A 22400-nucleotide genomic window follows, 5' to 3' on the forward strand; every position below is an offset into this window, starting at 1 on the left:
CCATCTGGATATTGCTTATATTACCTCCCAGGGACACCAGACTGACCTGGACTCTGCAAAATTCCTCTTCCCTACATGAAGACTTCCCTTCCCTTCTACTATTCCTTCCTCTGTTAGGAAGAACCTCTGAGCCTTGGAATAGTCAGGAATACACCCCTCTGACAGCAGTAAGCAGTTACAAGAAGATGGAGACCTTTGTCCATTGTCCTTTGTAAGATTATAAAAAGGTTCCTTCTCTCTAAGAGGGGAATGATGCTGTCGTAATTAGCTAGTTATTAATAATAGGAAAGGAGCAAAGGAAAGGCTAGACATTATAAGCATGTTCCCTGCAAAACACTGGGGGAGGGATCCAACAACGGGAAGATAGATGCATGCCCAGTAAAGCTGGGGTGACATAGGGAAGGTACTTGCCTGTCAATCACACCTGGGGACAGAGACAGTTGGCCAGAATGGGCATCGCCACTGCAAGCATGAAGAAATTTGAGATATATATGATCCCCTAAACAAAGAAGCTCACTCTCTTTTTCTCCAAATTATAAGAGACACACTTGGCTCATGGTTCATGCTTGGCATCCTGGAATTCTCTCGTGTGCCCCACAGCCATGTGGACCCCACACATACAATGGACTAATAGACTGCAGTTAGCTTAATGCTATACTGGACACTGCTCCAACATGGAATGGAAAACTCTGGATACTGGCTCTGATTTTAGGCCTACTAAAATCCCAGCTACACTTCTTCTGTGACTGGACTAAGGGAAATGGGACTTTGGAAACTCAGGAGTATATGAAAATAAAGCTTTCTACTGTATTGCATCCTCCTGTGTGATTCTCAGAAAATTCCTTTTCTCAGGATATTGCAAGGACCCCACTCCCACTAGCAATGGGGGAAGATGAGGCACATTCTTCTCCAGTAGCAGTAGAAGTGAGCCCACTGGGCTGTGTGGGCTCAAGAAACAAGTTGCAGAAGCAAAAGAAGGGCCATTGGAGCTTAGGAGAGGAAAAGGCAAAAAAGCAAAGGTAACACACTGGGTAAGGGGGGCATGAGTGTGCTCCAGAGAGAGAGAGAGAGAGAGAGAGAGCGCTAACTCATTTTTAAAAGCTGCATAGTATTCCATAATATGGTTAAATCCAATTTCTTTAACCTTTCCTTATTGAATACTTAGGGTTTCCCAATTTTGCCTCAAAGTTTTGTGACAAAATTTCCTATAACCCAAATCCTTGTAGATTTATTTTTGTGCTTGTGTTTATTTCAAATGATGCATTCCTAGAATTAGAATTGCTTAGTCAGAAGAAATGCAGTGCCTTGAAAGTTAAGCCAGACTTCTGGTCAAGATGGTGGAGTACATAAACGCTGTGCTCCTCCTCCCATTGACCATACACATTACAACTGAAGACTAGCTGAACAGGACTCCTATAACGAAGGACATAAAGAAGCAGCAGCTGCTTGGAGACTGGTAGGAGGGGTGAAGACATGGTCCCACACCTGTGCGTGGCAGTTAAAAATTCGGAGGGATGTCCTGCTGTGGAGGTCCCCCATTGAGGAGTGAGGGGTCCCAGCCCCACACCAAGCTCCCCAATCCCAGATCATTAGTACCAGAAAGAGGAGTCCCCAGAAGAGCGGGCTGTGAAAATCAGCAGGCATTCAGTCCTGGTGAAATGCAGGGCTGCTGTAGGTCCAGGAGTCCTCTTAAAGGGCCTGAGCACAGACTTGCTTGCTCATACTCACCCAAAGCTCCAGAGAAGGGACAGTTGCTCAAAAAGCTCCAGGGACTACTGCAAGAAACTGGCTTCCGGGCAAGGGCTGGAGGAGCAGCTCTCTTCCCAACTAAGGTGCACCATTGTTCCTTTGTTGAGCCCTCCTCCATATAGCCTGTAGGCTCACATGGGAGCCAAATCTGTCTCCATCAACCTGGCTAACACCATTCGACCAGCCCCTGGTGATTACTCGGATCCTCACCCAATTCTTGGCCTGCTCAAACCTCTTTCAGAGGCTAATCTACATAAGCCCCTGGCCTAGGCCCCAACTGAGGACTTTACTAAAAATCTCTCAAAAGTCCACAAACCCCAAACAAGCAGCTGGCTTCACTGTGCTCTGTACTTCTGGCTAAGCAGCCCCAAGCCTGACTCTAGTGACAGCCAGCCCTGGTTCACAGCATAACCACTTCCAGGCACCTCCAAGCCCAGCACAAGCAGCTACTAACTACATATCACTTTGTAGCTCCTACCAGGTGGCCCTGGGCTGGACACAGCAGCTGACCTTGGGCTGCACAGGAGCCCCTCCTAAGAGGCTCCAGAACCAAAACAACTGGTAGCCAATTTCAGACCACACCATCCAATTAATGCCACAAAGGACACACCCAAGGGGTGGACTTGGCAGGCACCAGAGTCCCCCTAAATTGAATCCCACTCCATGGGGTCAACACCCACACAACAGCCTGCCCACTACAGTCATGGCCAACCCTCACAGCCAGTTAGCCTGAGGTTCAATCCCACCAACTGTTGTGCCAACAGCAATCGATGCTCAACTATAATAGGAGGCCCACACAGCTGCGACACCCCTGGAGCACCCAGCTCAGGTAAACATGGAGACTGTGCCACTTGACCCCACAATACACCTACTACATATAGCCACTCTGCCAAGACTGGGAAACATAGCAGATCTTCCTATAGAGTGGCACCTCAGTTTTCAAACATCTCCATTGATGAACATTTTGGTTTACAAACACCATAAACCCAGAAGTAAATGCTTTAGGTTTCCAAACACGCCTCAGAAGTCAAACATGCCACATGGCTTCCACCGAGTGCAAGATCCTGAGGCCTAGCCGTCGGCTGTTGATCCCTTGGTTTTCAAATGTTTCAGAACTCCAACGGTCTTCCGGAACAGATTACATTAGAAAACTGAGGTACCACTGTATATAGAAACAGACACAGGGAGACAGCCAAAAGAGGATATAAAGAAACATGTCCCAAATGAAACAGAACAAAACTTCAGAAAAAGAACTAAACAAAATGGAGGGAAGCAATCTATCAGATGCAGATTTCAAAACACTGATTACAGTGGTACCTCGGTTTTCAAATGTAATCTGTTCTGGAGGAATGTTCGAGTTCTGAAATGTTCAAAAACTGAGGTACCACTGTATAAAGATACTTGATGAACTTAGAGGAAGAATAGATATCTCAGTGAGAACTTCAACAAAGAGATTGTAAACATAAAAAGGAGATAGAAAACATAAAAAGTTACCAGTCAGAAATGAAGAATACAATAACTGAAATGAAGACTACATTAGATAGAATTAACATTAGATTAGATGAAGCAGAGGATCAGATAAGCGATTTGGAAGACAATGTAGCAGAAAATACCCAATCAGAACAGCAAAAAGAAAAAAAGAATTTTAAAAAATGAGGATAGTTTAAGGAACCTCTGGGACATCAAGTGTACCAACATTCGCATCTTAGGGGTACCAGAAGGAGAAGACAGAGAGGAAGGAATTGAAACCTATTTGAAGAAATAATGATGAAAAACTTCCCTAACCTGGTGAAGGAAATAGACATATAAGCCCAGGAAATGAAGACAGTCCCAAACAGGATAAATCTAAAGAGGCCTACACCAAGACACATCATAATTAAAATGCCAAAGGTTTAAGACAAAGAGAGAATCTTAAAAGCAACAAGAGAAAAGCAATTAATTACCTACAAGGGAGCTCCCATAAGCCTGACAGCTGAATTTCTCAACAGAAACTTTGCAAACCAGAAGGGATTGGCACAAAAAGTAATGAAAAGCAAGAACCTACAACCAAGATTACTCTACCCAGCAAAGCTATCATTCAGAATCAAAGGAGAGATAAAGAGCTTCCCAGGCAAGAAGAAGCTGAAGGAGTATTACAATAAATATTAAAAGGACTTCTTTAAAAAGAAGAGGAAAAATCAAAGAAATGAATAAGAAAATATTGCCAAAAAAATTTCTTACTGACAAAGGCAAGCACATAATAAAAACAGTGGATCAACCAACACTACAGGTAATACAAACAGTAAATTAAGGGATATATGCAAATACACACACACACACACACACACAGAAGAAGTAAAAAAAAATAATGACAAAAACATAAATGTAGAGGGTGTGAGTAAAAATGGTAGTGATTTTAAAATGTGTTTGAACATAAGCGAACATCAACTTAAAATACACTGCTATAAATGTGGCTTGGTGTATATACCGTGGTACCTTGGTTTTCGAACATCTCCGTTGACAAACATTTTGGTTTACAAATACCATAAACCCGGAAGTAAATGCTTCGATTTTCAAATATGCCTCAGAAGTCAAACATGCCACATGGCTTCGGCTGAGTGCAAGATCCTGAGGCCTAGCTGTTGGCTCTTGATCCCTTGGTTTTTGAACATTTCAGAACTCAAATGGTCTTCCAGAACAGATTACATTAGAAAACCGAGTTACCCCTGTATAAGAAGCACATAGTAACCACAAACAAAAAAATCTACAAGAGATGTACAAAAAATAAAGAGAAAGGAATCCAAACACAACACTATAGAAAGTCATCAACATGCAAGAGAATAAGAAAAGAATAGAAAAGAATTACCAAAAAAATCAAAAAACAATAACATGGCAATAACTACATACTTATTAATAATTACCTTAAATGTAAATTGATTAAATGCTCTAATCAAAAAAAGAATGGATGAGCCTGGCTGGCATAGCTCAGCAGGTGAGGATCGACCTATAATCCAGATCGGGGTTTGATTCCCCATCAGGGCACATGTCCAGGTTGCGGGCTCAATCCCCAGTGGAGGCGTGCAGGAGGCAGCTGATCAATGACTCTCTCTCATCATTGAGGTTTCTCTCTCTCCCTCTCCCTGCCTCCCTCTGAAATCAATAAAGACATATTAATAAAAAATAAAATAAAAAGAATGGATGAAGAAGTGGTACATATATACAATGGAATATTACTCAGCCATAAAAAATGAATGAAATCTTAGCATTTGTGACAACATGGATAGACCTAGAGGGTATTATGCTCAGTGAAATAAGTCAAAGAAGACAAATACCATATGATTTCACTTATATGTGGAATCTAAAAAGCAAAATAAACAAACAGCAGAAACTCATAGATACAGGGAACAAACTGATGGTTGCCTAATGGGTCTGGGGTCGGGGGGCTGAGTGAAAAAGGTGAAGGGATTAAGAAGTACTAACTGGCAATTACAGAATAGTCATGGGGATGTAAAGGACAGCTCAGGGAATATAGTCAATAATATTGTAATAACTATATATGGTGTCAGGTGAGTACAAGATTTACCTGCAGGATCACTTAAGTTATATAAATGTCTAACCACTATGCTGTATACCTGTAACTAATATAATATTGAATGTCAACTGTTATTGAAAAGCTAGAAAGATACATATTTTTTAAGTTAAGCCTGACAGCAGGAAGAATGGAACCCAAAAATGTAACTAAAGGAAAGATGGCAAAAGAAGGATATTCTCCTAGGGAACAAAAATTTTCAACTTCTTTTCTTCTCCTTCCCTAAATCCCACCCTCTCTTTAAACCAAATCAGTGGTGCTCTGGCCAGTGTTGCTCAGTGGTTAGAGTACTGACCCATCTACCAAAGGGTCACGGGTCCAATTCCTGGTCAAGGATAGGTGCCTGGGTTACAGGTTCAATTCCCAACCCCAGTTGGGGCACTTGTGGAAGACTAGCCAATGTGTCTCTCTGTCTCTCTGTCTTTCTCCCCACCTTCCTCCCTCCCTTTTACTCTCTCTAAAAATCAATGGAAAAATCATATCCTCAGGTGAGGATTAATAACAACAAATATTAAACCAAACCAGTGGTCCTCAAACCAGGCAAATTCAGGGTTTGGTGTTGGCAGTGGAGACCTTGTCTTCCCTAGAGGATGGAATGTGACTCCATAGCTATCAAGAGCTGAACTATGCATTGGAGAACTTAAATGGTGCCAAGCAGAACACAGAAGCCACCAGGGACTGTGCCAGGGAAGAGAGAAACTTGTAGTCCAAGTAGTTCTACTATCTGAGACCTCTTCATCAAACATAGTTTGTTATCATTCTAATTGTTCTTTTCTTTTCTTTTTTTTAATTGTTGGATGAACTGGAGGAGGAGACTTTATTATTTTTTATTATTATTTTTTTTATTCCTCACCCGAAGATATTTTTTCCATTGCTTTTCAGAGAGAGTGGAAGGAAGACAGAGAGAGAAATATCAATGTGAGACACATTGACCGGTTGCCTCCCACACGTGCCCTGACCCTGAGATAAGGGTCCTTGGCCAGAATTGAACCTTAAATCTTTCAGTTTGAGAGCCGATGCTCTAACCACTGAGCAAATGGGCTACAGCTAATTGTTATACTCTCTGAGCGTACTTCTCAAGGTTAGTGTGGCCTGGGGAAGCATGGGATACAATGTTAGAAAGTTTCAGCTACATCTGTCCCATCTGGATGGAAATTCTTTGAGTTATAGCCCCAGTAGGTCTCTAGTGCCATGGAAAATGCATAAAATTTGTCAACAATGTGTAACTCCCTTTGGACATTTCCAGGGTCTTCTTCTTATCAGTGTGACACAGAAGACCATCCACTGAAGTTATCTGTTTACCAAGAGAAGTTAGACTCAGCATTCGTGATGCCTCTGCTCTTTCTATCTGCCCTCAATCAATCAGCATCATTAAAAGGAAAAGAAATCTCCCCTCAAAATATAAATAAAATAAAAAGTTAAGCCACAGTTACTATCTATGCTTACCCCGAAGAGTTAGAATAAAAAGACTATGACCAGCATGGGAGATGATGTGGGGCATGTAGATTAGGCACTGGTTGTGAAGGTATTAAATGCAGTCCTAGAGTTTGGGGATTTTTTGTTTTTTTGTGTTTACAATTCTCACCTGACAATTTGTTTTTATTGATATGAGAGAGATTGAGAGAGAGAGAAACATTGATTGGTTGGTTGCCTCCCACATGCACCCTGCAACTCAGGTATGTGCCCTGATCTGGAATTGAACCCATAACCCTTTTTGGTGTATGGAACAATGCTCCAACTAACTAAGCCACCCGGCCCAGGCCTAAAAAGTTTGGTTTTTAAGCAAATACGGATTGGGCTTCTCTGGTACATGGGTTCAGAGATGGATGTGATATTGGCCCTGCCCTTAAAGCTTCACTTCAGAGTATGTGATGTTGAGGGGTAACCTTTAGGAGACCCTAAAGCCTCCTCTTAAACTTCTCATCCTGGGGCTAGAGCTGTCTTCTTACTCTCCAAAGGAGGCAGGAGGTGGGAAAATGAAAAGAGGCCCTGGTCCCCAAGGCCAGCTTGGCCCTCCTCCCCAAGCTCTACTTTGTGTTAGAATGCTGGGGGTTGGACTGAAGAGGGAGTCCTCCAGGTTACCTGGGCATCACAGTGCAATTTCCTTGAACAGCTCAAGGACCTGAAAAGGTGACTGTTTGTACAGAACACCTTCTAACAGTTTCTTCCAGGCCTCTTCTGCACCTGCAGACATGCAAAGTTGAATTTTGCAGTTCTAGGGACCTGGCGACTTTACTGTTTCCCTCTAGGCTTCCAAGCTTCCTGGCTTCCCTCTGCCTAAAAAACCACTCCACCCATAGTGCTCTGCTCTGGGGTCGCCCAATCCAAAGCCTTCTGCCTACCTCAAGGCACACTGCATCTCCCTCTTTTCTCTTCTACTGACTTTGATGCACAGAGCCTTTCATCTCCTTCAGGACATGCCCACTCCTCACCTTTGCTCCCCCTGCCCTCTACCCTTATAACACCCAAATTATCTCCCTATCTTGAGGACTCCCTCTTCTAACTCTCCCCACATTCTCCTCTGGGAGCTCTGTTTTCAGCTATCTGAGTCTCCCCAAACCTGTTTCCTAGTACCCTCTTCCACAAGAGTTCTCTCCACCGCACCTACTTTGCTTTTGCCTCCTGCATTTACACCTATGTCTGCATGTGTACAGACATATGTACACGTCCCATCTCCCTCTGTGCACAGGGAGATGTTGCTGTCTCTTCCTTCCTCTTGCTAGCCACTCTTCCCTCCTCCAATCCCTCTTGCCTCCACCTTCTAGTGCACAGGAATGGTCTCTGTGCTTGTAGTGCCACCGAGGACAGTAAGGCAGTGACAGACTACAAGGGGAGCAGCCTGAGGGGAAAACCAGTCCCAGTTCTCCATCTTATTGCTGAAAAAGATTTTGTTGGATGCTTTTCAATGAAAAGCAGATGATTAATTCAGCCCTGACCTTGTTCTGTCTTTGAATAACAGATAAGTTTACTTGAAAAGAAATCTTTTCATTTGTATTTCCATGTCACCTGTGATTTTCCCTGCCTTCCACCAGCAGCCCTGCCAGCTGGCAGGAAGAAGGTCAGCAAAGCTGCTGATAAGAGGAGTATAAAGAGGGCTTGGTTCATGGTAAGGGGCAGTGGTCTACTCTGCTGGCAACATGCTGAGCTTCTTGGTCTTTGCCACCCTGGTCCTTTATGGTAAGTGGGTCATGTGGCCTGAGGTGTAGGGAGAGGGATTTGAGCAGGAGGGTCAGAAAGCTATCCCTAAACCCAGACCTGCTCCTTACTCCAGGGTGGATAGAACACGCTGCCTGTGTGTCTAGCAGAAACTTTATTCTCCTGGGGCCCGTGAAAGGAGAGATCAGGCCACTCTCCATGCAGGTCCCTCATGAAGCAGAGAGAAGCCTCTTCCAGGGGCCTGGGCTTCCTTACCACCCCCATTGACAGGAAGACATCCTCAGCAGGTGCCTGGCTGAGATGAGCACTGCTGCCCCTGCCCTGTGTGTGTGTGTGGGGGGGGGGGGGATAGTTAAGGAGGAGGGATTTCCCTCAGGCCAATGGATGACCTGAGCAAGGCTGAGACCACGTGGAAGTTGCCTCTGAGGCCCTAGCCTGGTGATTTGAGGAAGGTCCTTCATAGCATGCCAGACACCCAGGGAAAACAGAAAGCACACAGACTTCCCTGCTTTCAAAAGGGGCTCAGAGAACTCACAGTGGCGGGTAGGGGTGGGAGGTGGGGGAGGAGGGCCTCATTTGCTAGTGAGGAACTGTGAATTTGCAGACAAAGCACAACTGCTACCCCCCACCCCCACACGGGCTAACCCCATGCTTAGTCATCACTCACTTTTCTTCTGCCCCACAAAGGACACAGCACCCAGGATTTTCCGGAAACCAATGCCCGGGTAGTCGGAGGGATTGAGGCCCGGAGGAATTCCTGGCCCTCTCAGGTGGGTGTTTCTTCACAGCCCCAGGCTTCCAAAAAAATAAGAGTTACCCGGGGGCTGATACACAGTATTACACGTGTTTGTGTATGTCTTTATCAACAGGAAGCTCTCCAACTGCCTGGATTCTAGATTTTAAAGATGAATGGGACAAGGCTTAGCAGGTTTTTCTAAATGCAAAAGACTTGAAGGAGGAAATTTAAGCACGAACCACACATTCTCCCAGGCACACACCGAAACACAAATCACATTTACACTCCCAGCAACACCATTTGTGCCACATTAACATGAATGTGTGCCAGACCCACACTTCAGATACCACATACTTTGACACACATTCACACACACCCCACACACAAACCTCCACGCAGTATGTGTCAGGCATTTGAGTGCACTCCTGCTCCCAAGTAGAGCATGTTGTTTATCTGGCTATTTAAAGAGTTTCCACTTTCATAACAGGACAGTTAAGCTCTGATTTAAGCAATTTTAAATGTGTAAAACTGGCAAATTGAGAGGAATCACTGCAATAAGAATTAAATTCAATTTACAAAAGTTGGAGCCCCAATTTTCAGGAACAGAGCTATTGTGTAATGTGAGGTGCTGAAGAAGAAATGAACTGATAAAAATGAACATGCCAACGGTATTTCTAAATATTCCCTAAGGTAGGGGGACAGGGTATACCTTGAAAACATTGGAGGGAAAGCTCTGAGACCTGAGCTTGTGGGTCTTAGGTGATGGAGCAAGTCCATAGCTACATTTCCCTTCCCAAGGGGAAATAGAGGTAGAAGGACCTAAGTTCTCAGCCCTTTGCAGCAACCTAGAGTGTGTGTGGGGTGGGGCAAATGGCTTTACCTCCCCTCACCGATCCATGTACACAGCAAACATCACCAAACAATGGAGCACTCTTTCCTGCTGATCTCAGATCATCTACACACCCTTTCTCACTACCATGCCAGGCAGCCACTACCAACCAATTAATAGCAATTGACAGGTCAAATGAAACCTATTTGCCATCTCTAGCCCAGGAAGTTGGAGAATGTTTTAAGGACTGGCAGGAATTTAAGGGGGTAACATGTAGTTTGGGGCAAAGCCTTTTAGGAAACGCCACTTATTCTTCCTTTCTTCCCTCCCCATCTAGATTTCCCTCCAGTACTGGTCCGGAGGTAACTGGTATCACACCTGTGGAGGGACCCTCGTCAGACGGAACTGGGTGATGACAGCTGCTCACTGTGTGGACAAGTGAGCCCCTGGGAGGGGAAGAGGGTATCATTGACCACTCAGGGCAAGATTTCAAGGGGCTGTTTGGGGGGCTTGTGGGAAAGTAGTAGAATATAATGAAAAGTACACATTTTCGCATCAGACAAGCTCAGGTTCAAATTTCATTCCACCTTCTTCCAGCTATGTGACCTTAGATGACTGACTTAGCTTCTCTAAGTCCTCATTCTCTTATCTCTAAAGTGGAGTAATAATACCTACTTTGTAGAATTATTGTGAGGGTTAAGGAGGTAAATATTTGAGTGCCTAGTCAATGCCTGGCTGATAACAGTTCAGTTTTCTCATATGGAGCAATGGTTCTCATTCGAGCATGTATCAGAATCACCGGGTAGACACAGATTGCTGGGTCCCATCTAGCAGTTTCTTATTTGGTAGGTCCAGGGTGAGGCCTGATAATCTGCATTTGTAACAAGTTTCCAAGTTATGTTGATGCTGCTGGTCCAAGGACCATGCTTTAAGAATTACTGGTCTAGAAGTTTATGCTTTCCTCAAAATCCCTCCATGGGCCAAAAGCCATTATTTCATTTATGCTCACCATACCTCTCTCAGGTTATGAGATAATCAGCTTTTGATGTTTAGTTTAATAAGCTGGGGAAATGAAGTTGATGATAGTTTTTGTCACCCTCATATGTTAGTGAATTAGGAAATAAGAGAGCTTGTTACCTCCTCACCATCCAGTGTTTTTCATCCTTCCTTTGCTGGGTCAGATGAGTTCCTGTCCTAAAGATAACATATAAGCTGGCTTCCCAACTTTTCCCTAAGGGGGAAAGAGGAGGCTTGAGCACCCTGAATCACTCAGGGCTTCCTTCTCTCACTCCAGCCAAATGAAGTTCCGTGTGGTGGTTGGAGACCACAACCTGAGCCAGAACGATGGTACTGAGCAGTACGTGAGTGTGCAGCAGATAGTGGTGCATCCATACTGGAACAGCAATAACGTGGCTGCCGGGTAAGGGCAAGGCTGGGCTGCTCTTGGGCCGGGAAGTAGAGGGCTGCCTAGCAACAGGGTTTTGGCTTTCTTCACATTCATCCAGGAGGACTTTAAGAACTTATATTTTGGAGAGTTTGAGAATTTTTGAAGATTTCTGGTATTTATTTGATCTAGGCTGCTTTGCATGGTTGGATTGCCTGAAGCTCCTTCTCTGCAGAGTTTAATGTCCCTGTTTTTATTGTTATTATTCATTTTATGGAATAGACTCCATCAGCAAAAGTAAATTTCTTAAAATGAATCTTACATGAGAAAACTCCTCCAAGACTGAGCTGTACACTTTTTGTTTTGTTTTGTTTTTATAAAATATACGTTTTTACTGATTACAGAGAGGAAGGGAGAGGGAGAGAGAGATAGAAACATCAATGATGAGAGAGTCATTGAGCTGCTGCCTCCTGCACGCCCCCTACTGGGGATGGAGCCTGAAACCTGGGCATGAGCCCTGACTGGGAATCGAACCACGATCTACTGGTTCATGAGTCGTCGCCCAACCACTGAACCACTCTGGCCAGGCTGAGCTGTACATTTTTAGAAAAGAAGTCATCAAAATGGTGGTCAATACTATAGAATATAGGGGTTGGGATTCAAGTAATTGGGATATTTCTGCACAGCTTTCAGAACCACACAAATGTTTACATCTTTCTTCCTTGAGAAATTCTCTGCTACTGTCATCACGACACTCTGCTCCTTCCTGACTCCCCACTTATAACTGAAAGATGTAAGCTCCACTCCCTAGAGTTACAGGGATCAGAGCTAAACTACAACACCAAGACCTCACCAGCAGGTGCTGCTGTTAAATATGTAATGTCTTAATGATCCAAATGTATAATGCCTCGAGTTTGAGACTTAGCAAGTCAGCCCCCTCCTTTTTCAAAATCATTGGTTTCCAATTGTATGGGGACACAAAGGCTCAGCGAGGGCCTGCCCATATGCTGGCCTGAGGCCTGATTCCAAGAGTGAGAAGTCTCTTTTCCTCTTGCAGTTATGACATCGCCCTGCTGCGCCTGGCCCAGAGCGTTACCCTCAACAGTTATGTCCAGCTGGGTGTTCTGCCACGGGAGGGAACCATCCTGGCTAACAACAGTCCCTGCTACATCACAGGCTGGGGCAGGACCAGAAGTAAGTCACCTACATGAACACCATCTACCACCTGGATCTTGATTAGCTGAGCTTCTAGGGTACAATTTTCTGTGGTCCTAGGTATTCACAGCCAGAGGCCAGAAACCCCAAAGGAACCAGAGACAAAATAACTGAGAAATGAAATCAAGCTAAGAACAGACCATTGAATCAAGTCAGAGATTCATAGACTCTTATAACTTAAAACAACAACAAAACCACAACTTAACTCAGAGAGTATTATGTACCAGCATCTCATTTTATACATAAGGAAACTGAGGCCCAAGAAAATTAAAGACCTTGTACAAGATCACATGACTAGTTAGTAACTATGGAGTTGGAGCCAGAACCCAGGTATCCTGGATCCCATTTTGGTGGTCATTACTCCATTGTGCTAGCTCCATAGACAGTCACTGGGTTTTGGGTTGGAGTGAATGAACCAGGGGTAGCTGTAGGTCCAGAAAAGTCAATGCAGAAGAGGACTCAGCCCTCTTCTGGTAATCATGGGAAGATTTCTGGTAGAAAATGTCAAATAACAGAAAGGTAGGAGAGGCTATGAGCAGAGATAGTTAAGAAGAGCAGAGATATTAGGCCTGATATGGAAGTCTGTCAGCCATCAGGCAGTATTTGAGCTCTGAAAGAGAGGCAAGGCCTTGGTATGAGCAACCAGTCTACTGGAAAAACCTGGAGCTGAGAGACCTACTTCTAATCCAGCTCTGCTCTCAGTTCACGTAATGTGACTGTGGTTCAATTTCATGATCTTTAATATGAAAGCACCAAAGAAATAATTAATGTGCAAAGGCTTTGGAAAGTCAAAGAACCAGATAAAGAAAAGCTGCACCCAGTTCCTAAGAAATGGAAACAAGGGTACACAGTCCCAGTTCTGCTTCATGGGGTTTACAGTGTAAGGAAAAAGCAGGACAGGCAGATAAGTTATCAACAAATAATTCTAGTTACTTAACTAAGGTATCCAAGAGTTTAAAAAAAAGGAGTAGGATTGGTTGTTTAGAGCCAGGGAACAGTAATCAAGGATGACTCCCTGAAGGAAGGGGCCTGTAGATTCCATATAAAGACAGAAAAGAGGAGGATTTATGACATACAATGGGCAGAGAGGAGCTTGCCCTGATTTCAGCTTTCATCAGACCTTGAAAGGTTTGGAAGGATATGGAAGGTTTTTCCCTTGGACAGCATCTGGAGCTGATCTCCAATGCTCTGTGTCCTGTTTAGCCAATGGGCAGCTGGCCCAGACCCTGCAGCAGGCTTACCTGCCCACTGTGGACTACGCCACCTGCTCCAGCCCCTCCTACTGGGGCTCCACTGTGAGGAACACCATGGTGTGCGCTGGAGGAGATGGAGTTCGCTCTGGATGCCAGGTGAACACATGTAGGAAGTATCCAAAGTCCCACCCAGGTCCCTTCCCTCTCTTCCTTCCACCTCCCACCTTTTCTTCACCTCCTGTTCCATATCTACCCACACCCTATGTACAGACTCAGCTTTCTACTCTGGTTTCTGAATGAGAATGATTCTGTGCTAGTAACTCTATGCTTACAGGATCTCAAAGTTGAAAAGAACCTTAAAATGCATCTTGCCTAGGGCCCCTACCTCAAAAGCTTGTGAGTGGTCTAACATTTGTGTTGGTGTATGTGTGTGTTCTTTAGAATTTGTTCATGACCTAGATTTTTTATGGATGTAGTGGGGCTGGGCCTGGTGTGATGGTTGTAATTTTGTATAGGGTGGTTCCCCTCCCATCAATCCCAGTAATTCTTTTTTTTTTAAAATATGTCTTTATCAATTTCAGAGAGAGGAAGGGAAAGGGAAGGAGAGAGATAGAAACATAAATGATGAGTCACTGAGTGGCTGCCTCCTGCATACTCCCTACTGGGGATCGGGCCCACAACCTGGGCATGTGCCCTGACCTGGAATCAAACAGCAATCTCCTGGATCGTAGGACAGTGCTCAACCACTGAGCCATGCCAGCCGGGCAATCCCAATAATTCTTGTAGCTCCTCTACTAACACTGTCTTACCCCACTAGTATTTACAGCCATACATACGGGTGAATATAGCAGAGGAAAGTGCACAAATGGTTTTATAATAAAATAAAAAGAATAAATAGTATAACAGAATAAACATAAGTAGAATAAGTAGAATCTTATATTTAGACAAGATCAATCAGCAATACACCATCTTACAGATTTCTTAATGAAATTCAACAAATGCTCTTGATTATATACTAAATAAAGTGCCAGGGATACAAAGATAAATCAAACACAGTGGAGGAATGGGAATAGCAGACATATGATAGAACACTGTAATACAATATGATTAAGTGTTATAATAAAGATATGCACCAGGTGATATGGAAGTCCAAAAATAGGTACTTACCTCTATCTGTTGGAGTTAGAAAAGACTTGCCTTCCCTAAGAAAGTGGAGTCTGTAATAAGTCCTTAAACATGCATTAAACAGAAGGAGGGAAAGATATTCAGAGAGAGGGAACAGCATGAAGAAAGGCATGGGTCAAGAACCTAGGTAGAACACATAGAAAATTACAGGGTGTTCCTTAGAGCTAGCTGGAGCAGAGGTCAAAGACCACAGGCTTCCAAATACAGCCTGCTGCCTGTCTCCGCTTGGCCTGTGAGCTAAGAATGGTTTTTACATTTTTTTTTATTTATTTATTTATTTATTTATTTATTTAATACTTGCCCGAGGATATTTTTTCCATTGCTTTTCAGAGAGAGTGGGAGAGAGGAAGAGAGAGAGAGAGAAACATCAATGTGAGAGAGACATATCAATTGGTTGCCTCCTGCATGCGCCCTGACCAGGGCTGAGAATCAAGCCTGCAACCGAGGTATGTGCCCTTGGCTGGAATTGAACCCGGGACCCATCAGTCCACGGGCTGGCGCTCTAACCACTGATCCAAACCAGCTAGAGCGGTTTTTATGTTTTTAAATGGTTGGGGGGAATAAAAGAATAATATGTCATGACACATGAAAAATATAAAATTTCAATGTTCATAAAACAATATTTTATTGAAAAACAGCAGTTGTTTACTGTGTATTGTTTATGGCTGCTTTCACAGAATTGAGTAGTTGTGGCAGAGACTGTATGGCGGCCTGCAAAGCCTAAGATATTTACTATTTGTCTCTTAAAAGAAAAAGTTTGCTGATCCCTTGAGCTAGAACATAAACTATTACCATATTAGGGAATGTCAGGAGATGATACTAGGGGTAAGTAAGAGCCACATGACTTAGGGCTTTAAATGTCATGCTTGTGGACATGAACTTTATCACTTAGGTACTGGGAAATTACTGAAGAGTTTCAAACAGAATAGCATGATCAGATCTGCCTTTTAGAAGCAAGATAGATAATCATGTTTTTGAAAAGGACAAGATTGGCAGGAAGACAGGTTAGGAGACTATTGTAATTATCCAGGCAAGAAATTTGAGGGCCTGGAATGAGGAGAGTGGAGAAGAGGGAAGAAGGAAAATATGGAATGAATTACAGGCATTTGGATTAAGTGATTTGAGAGAGGGGTTTGCTCCCTCAGATGAGACAAGATTTATAGGATTTGGGAGGACAGGTGATGAATTTGGTTCTGGATAAGTTGAGTCTGAGATCCCTGTGGGATATTCAGGTATAGTTAACTGGTAAGAAATTAAATATAAAGAAAATAGAACCTGGGGCAGAGAGCTGTGCTGGAGATACCCTTAATAGCAACTGAGACAGCCCTCCCCTCCCTCCCTGGGAAAACGGCTAAAAAAACAAAAGAGCAGCGAGTTAGCAGGAGAACTGTGATAACATAAATACTGGAGTGCTTCAGGTGGAAAATAAAGAGCCCATAAAGATCTAAGAGGGACTAGAGGCAAGAGAAAACTGAGAGATTTACAAAATCTCAAAAAGTACTGATAGGTCATCACATAATAAATGGTGCAGCCAGGAGCCACAGTAGAAATCTGGAAGTGACTATTTGGCAGCGGGTGAGTTACTGGCAAGAACTATGGCAAGAATAGTTCCAGTGGAGTGGTGATGGTAAAGGCTAAAGGGTAAGGAAGAAGGGGCAATAAAAACATAGCAAGGAAATGTAGAATACTCTTCTAAGAATCTTGGGTGAAAGAGAAGAACAAAAATAGTTTGGTAGCTTTAAGAGGGATGAGAAGTCAAGAACGAGGTGGATCTTTTAAGAGGGAAGAAATCTGAGTGTTAAATAGACAGAGAGGAAAGGACAGAGTCAAAGAGAGGACTCTCCCTGTTCAAAGCCAGCTTCATCTCTTCCTCTGTCCTAAAATCTTCAGCCATGCCCTTCATCTCTCCAGAGCCTGTTTCTTTTCCAATCAATTAGCATAAGACAATAGTACTACATATAATTCAATAACCTGCCTGTCCTATAGCCCAGAAATACTCTCAAATCCCTATTAGAATCTGAGTAGAAGAGGTTTAGATTGGTTTGTTTGTTTTGAGTACAATAATCTAAATGAAATATCTGCTTTGCCTAAGCAGTAGTTCAGGTGGGGTATAGCTATTCCTTTTTAAAAGAAATCCCCAATTTGAATTTTTGGTCCCTTTCTTTATTCTTTTTTTTTTAAGCTTTAACTTTTTATTGAAACTATATGTATTAAATTGCTTAAGGTGGCTAACAAAACTATGAGGCTTAATAATGGAAAAGAATAGTCATTGTGTTCCTTCCACCCCTTGAGAGTTCTTGCTCCCCAGGAGAGGCTACTTTCAACTCTCTCTCTCTCTTTTTTTTTTTTTAATCCTCATCTGAGGATATTTTTTCCATTGCTTTTCAGAGAGAGTGGGAGGAAGGAAGGGAGGAAGGAATGGGGGGCGGGGAGAGAGAGAGACATTACTGTGAAAGAAACACATCAATTGGTTGCTTCCTGCACTCCAGAGCCTGCAACCGCAACTGAGGTATGTGCCCTTAGCCAGAATAGAATCCAGGATTCTTCAATCTGCGGGCTGACACTGTAACCACTGAGCAAAACCGGCCAGGGCTACTTTCAGCTCTTTTCAGCTTACTTTTGGTTTCCACCTCCATACTTCTCTAAAAAAATATATAGTTATATAGCTACTTAATTTTCAGTTCAGGAATTATAAGAGATGTGGATATTTCTTCCTTTTACACATATATACTTGTCCCCAAGCATGAACGCTTTCCATCACCACCTCAGCTTTCAAAAATAATTTTTATTAGATTAACATTTAATGTGTTATGATTATATAAAATGCTATTCACAATCAAACCACATATTCTAGGATTAATTTTCATTTCCTGCATAAGTTTGTTTTCCCTGGAAAATAATAATTGTCTTTTTTATTTGCATAATATGTACTCAACTTATTGCTAATTCAACCTCACACTCTCCACTAATATGCAAGTGACCTATTTTATCTTCTGTTGTCCCTAGTGTTCTGTGTCTTGGTATGGGTCTATTTGCATTCAGCATAAGGGACACTTACTAGGTTTTTTTCATTCTGGAAACTCCAGAGCTTTGTTTCTGAAAACGTTATTGTTGATGATTCCCTCCCCTCCGTTTTTATCTTCTCTTTCTAGAATTTGTTATTCGCATATTTACCTCCTAAACTGGCCCTCTTATTTTCTCTGTATTTTGTTTGCTTGTTCTACTTTACCCTCTACTACTTCCAACATTTCATGTCTACTATCATAGCCATAACTTCCAAAGGCTCTTTTTGGTTTTCTGAACGTTCTGTTTAATATCTTGGATCATGGATGCAATATTAATCATAGTTTTATTGTTTGTTTTCTTCTCCCTGCATAATTTTAGTGGCCTTCATATTTTATTTGTCTCTTTCTTTTGATTTTTTTTTTAATATTAGAGGCTTTCTTCAAATGATTGGTAATCCTTGACCATCTGCTTTTATCTCAGAGTGGGGTGGTAAAAAGCAGATAGGTAGCTCTGAACCTTAGGTGGGGTTCATCTATAGTGAACAGCTTTGTCAGGTGACCTGGCTAAGCCATTTCATTGGGGGACTTCCCATGTATCTTTTTTTTTTTTTTTTTCTAAATCCTCATCCAAGGATATTTTTTCCATTGCTTTTCAGAGAGAGTAGAAGGGGGCGGGGGGGGGGGGGGCGGGAGAGAGAGAGAAAGAGAGAGCAGCAGTGATGTGAGAGAGACACATCAATTGGTTGCCTCCCACACATGCCCCACCAGGGCCAGGGATAGAGCCCAAAACCAAGGTACATGCCCTTGACTGGGAATCAAACCTGAGACTCTTCAGTCCATGGGCCAGCACTCTACCCACTGACCCAAACCAGCTAGGGCCCATGTCACTATCTTTAGGTCTGCCCTTTTGTGCTGGTCAGATTATCCTGAGAAATACCTTCCAATTTTATGTCTGGAATTATAGAACTGGCATTCTGGGGACTGAGTAAGAAGAAGTGTGTCAAGGTCATATTCTATGAACCCAGATTTCTGATTCTAAGCCTGAGCACGTAACCACTACCCAATACATTACTTTCTCTCCTCTTCACCCCAGTTTAGTTTAGCATGTGTTAATTACCTACCCTGTGTTTAAATGCTAAGTCTAATCAGACCCATTGGTCTAAATGCTGGGGATAAAGAAATCATTAGAACACCCTATTTCTCCCATCCCAGGTTCAATTTAAGTCCATAAAAGTTACTAAGCTTTAGATGTTCAAAGTTCTATGTTAGCATTGCAGAAAGGAAAAATATCAGCAAGACATAGCTCCTGTCTCAAGCTCTCAAATATGCGTGGGAGGTAGAAACAAATTATGAAACCAAAATACAAGACAGAACATGACATAAAAAATGCAAAAGAAAGGAAGAAGTACTGTGGTTGTTTAGAAAGGAAAAAGAGATTCATCTTGATTGTGGGATTATGAAGCAAGTGGTGATTTGAATTGGAGTTTTAAAACTGTACAGGATTTTACAAATAGAGATGGGGGTGGGCAGGGTGTAAGCAAAAGCAAAGGCCCAAAGACAAATATCTGGAATTTCAGGACTCTGCTTTTATTCCCTGTAGGGTGATTCTGGAGGCCCTCTCCACTGCTTGGTGAATGGTCAGTATACTGTCCATGGAGTGACCAGCTTTGTGTCCAGCCAGGGCTGTAATGTCTCCAGGAAGCCCACAGTCTTCACCCGGGTCTCTGCTTACATCTCTTGGATGAATAATGTGAGTCCACTCAAATAATGGGTTGAAATAGGGTCACCTGGAGGACCTGCGCACTGGTGCACTGTCTGGGTTGTAGAGCACAAGTTGGACAGGGCAAGCCATCATTTTCCCCACCGCATTCATATGTTTTACTCCTTTCCCTTCCCTCTATAGTGCACTTTCCCTCAATAATGCTACCATCCTGAGTTCTTCACATGCCCACTAAGCAGGCTTCACCATTTGTTTACTGCTTAGGGTAAGATGGTGGTAACAAAAGATCTAAACCAGGCAGGTATCACTGTTGTCCTAAGTTAAAGCCAAGGGAAAAACAGCTTCAGAAGGCATGCATGCTCCTGGGCAAGGGAAAAGGCACTAACATTCTCTCCCATTATGAGAATTTGCTCTACCCTTTAGAAAGAGGTTCTACCACTTTAAACAATGTTTGAGGGTTAGGTGAGATTCTATACTAACTTAGTGGGAGAGCCTCACAGTTATCCATATTCTGGAGCCTTGTGGTATGAACACTGACTCACAACCACTTCCAAGTTTGCCCCTGCTGCTAAGTCGTGGGTATATGCTATAACATTGAATTGTCCTGACACAGCTGAAACCTACTTCCTGTACCACAACCTCTTAACTGTTCATAAACCCAGTACAAGGTCATACTCAACTAGGAAACCTGAAGGAAAAAGGAGGTGGGCAGAAGTAACTGATTGTGAATATAACTGGCTTTTCCTTCAGGTCATTGCCAGCAACTGAACATCTTCCTGAGTACAACAGCCATCCCAAAATGGTTCTTCAATTCACAGCTAAATTGGAGGTCATCAAGAAAAAACATTCTAGGAGACTATTGAGCCAGATACAGAAGAGCAAATAAAACTGCATATACACTGTCAACCTGTCTTTTTATTTTTAATTAAGCTCTCAAGAAAAATGCAGTTATAGGTACCAAGTTGGATTCTGCCACATTTCTGAGCTGGTTCTTCCACTTGGTGATACCTCTATCAGTTCACAAACTAAGCCAAGTAGGAAGGGTTTTATATTATCCTTTTTGAATTATTTTAGGATCTACCTATCCACTAATCTGCCCATCTGCCCTCCTCCTATGCATATTTGCTACATTCAAAGGCACAGAGTACTTACTTTTAAATGCTCCTGAGTGACAAAATGTGTTCTGATCTCCCAGGTACACTGTGGGCTCCTCATTCTTTTATTTCCCCCTTCAGTGCCTAGAACAAATGCTCACCCAAGGTTCTGGATGACGGCAACTTCATACTAGGATACAGGAGTATGGGGTTAGATGGTAGGTCAGATGCCAGCAAAGAAAGTGGCAAATTAGAAAGAAGACTAGGAAGGAAAAAAGGAGAAAAGAAAATGTTGAACAAAGAAAAGAAAGAATTAAGTGGAAGAAGCAGAACAAAAAGGGAGAGGAGACAATAATATGGGGCCTCACATTTAGCCACGGCCACAGCCACAGCCACAAGCACCAGCAGCACTCAGGAGGCCAAGGTAATGCTGGTGGCATGCGCCATCACAGGATCAACTTCGACAACTATCACCCAGGTTACTAGGGGAAAGTTGGTATGAGGAATTACCACTTGAAAAGGAACCAGAGCTTCTGCCCAACTGTCAATCTTGATAAACTGTGGACCCTCGTCAGTGAGTAGACATGGGTAAATGCTGCCAAAAACAAGACTGGAGCTGCTATCATTGATGTGGTGGGACCTGGTTACTACAAAGTTCTGGGGAAGGGAAAGCTCCCAAAGCAGCCTGTCATCACAAAAGCCATATTTTTCAGCAGAAGAGCTGAGAAGATTAAGGGTGTTGGGAGTCCTGTGTCCTGGTAGCTTTAAGCCACACAGAGGGAAGTTCATTAAATGCTCACAAGTGCTTTTCAAAAAGAAAAATATATATATATCCTCAATCTAAGTATGAGTCAGCACTTCAAGGCTGGGACTAAAATAGGCAACCTAATCCAGGGTTCTATAAACCACAGAGAACTGGGAAGCTGATAATTTGCCTCATCCTGGCCAGGGCTCAGTCAGTTAGAGTGGTCTATGATAGAGTGGAGAAGAAACTGAGAGGAGAAGGCTAAGAGGAAGAAAAGCAACTATCTTTTTTTTTTTTTTATGCCAGTCTTAAGTTTTATTGGCTGATAAAGAGCTGCCACAATTTCTTCCCAACTCATACTGCTATTGCTGAATTTAATTTGCAAAGGGAAGCAGAGACTAAAAACTTTATTTAACAAAATTTAAACAAGTGGGGGGAAATGCTTATGGTTAGAAAATAAAACTTATCTCTCAGAGAAAGTGTTTCTTTGTACATCATATTTTAAAATACAGTTTTGTTTTCTATTTAGGAACTGTGAAAAACACATATTTAAAATGGTCTTTGGCCCTGGCCATTGTGGCTCAGTTGGTTGGAGCATTGTCCTGTACACTGAAAGGTGACAGGTTCAATTCCTGGTCAGGGCACATACCTAGGTTGCAGGTTCTATCCCAGGTTGAGTCGTGTTTGGGAAGTAACGGACTGATGTTTCTTTCTCTTTCTCTCTCTCTCCCCCTCACCCTTCTTCTCTCTCTAAAACCAATAAAAAGTATGTCCTCCATGAGGATTAAAATGTCTTTGGAAGGATGCCCTATCTTGCAATA

At 42.9% G+C, this 22400-nt stretch overlaps 1 protein-coding gene across 1 annotated transcript; it reads left to right on the forward strand.

The window, feature by feature from the left end:
- The first annotated feature begins 8454 nt into the window (after positions 1–8454).
- On the forward strand, positions 8455–20508 carry CELA1 (chymotrypsin like elastase 1). The gene is made up of 8 exons (XM_016201085.2): positions 8455–8494; positions 9161–9243; positions 10376–10476; positions 11333–11458; positions 12480–12616; positions 13841–13986; positions 19621–19770; positions 20491–20508. The coding sequence occupies exons 1-8, from the start codon at positions 8455–8457 to the stop codon at positions 20506–20508; spliced, it is 801 nt and encodes a 266-aa protein (XP_016056571.2).
- Positions 20509–22400: the final 1892 nt, after the last annotated feature.

Source organism: Miniopterus natalensis, chromosome 2, assembly GCF_054644295.1.
Source record: "Miniopterus natalensis isolate mMinNat1 chromosome 2, mMinNat1.hap1, whole genome shotgun sequence".
NCBI classification, from domain to species: Eukaryota; Metazoa; Chordata; class Mammalia; order Chiroptera; family Miniopteridae; genus Miniopterus; species Miniopterus natalensis.

Coding starts and splice junctions, on each gene's coding strand:
- CELA1 (XM_016201085.2), top strand. CDS start 8,455: ATGCTGAGCTTCTTGGTCTTTGCCACCCTGGTCCTTTATG. Junction 9,244..10,375: donor GGAATTCCTGGCCCTCTCAG/GTGGGTGTTTCT, acceptor CTCCCCATCTAG/ATTTCCCTCCAGTACTGGTC. Junction 11,459..12,479: donor AGCAATAACGTGGCTGCCGG/GTAAGGGCAAGG, acceptor TTCCTCTTGCAG/TTATGACATCGCCCTGCTGC.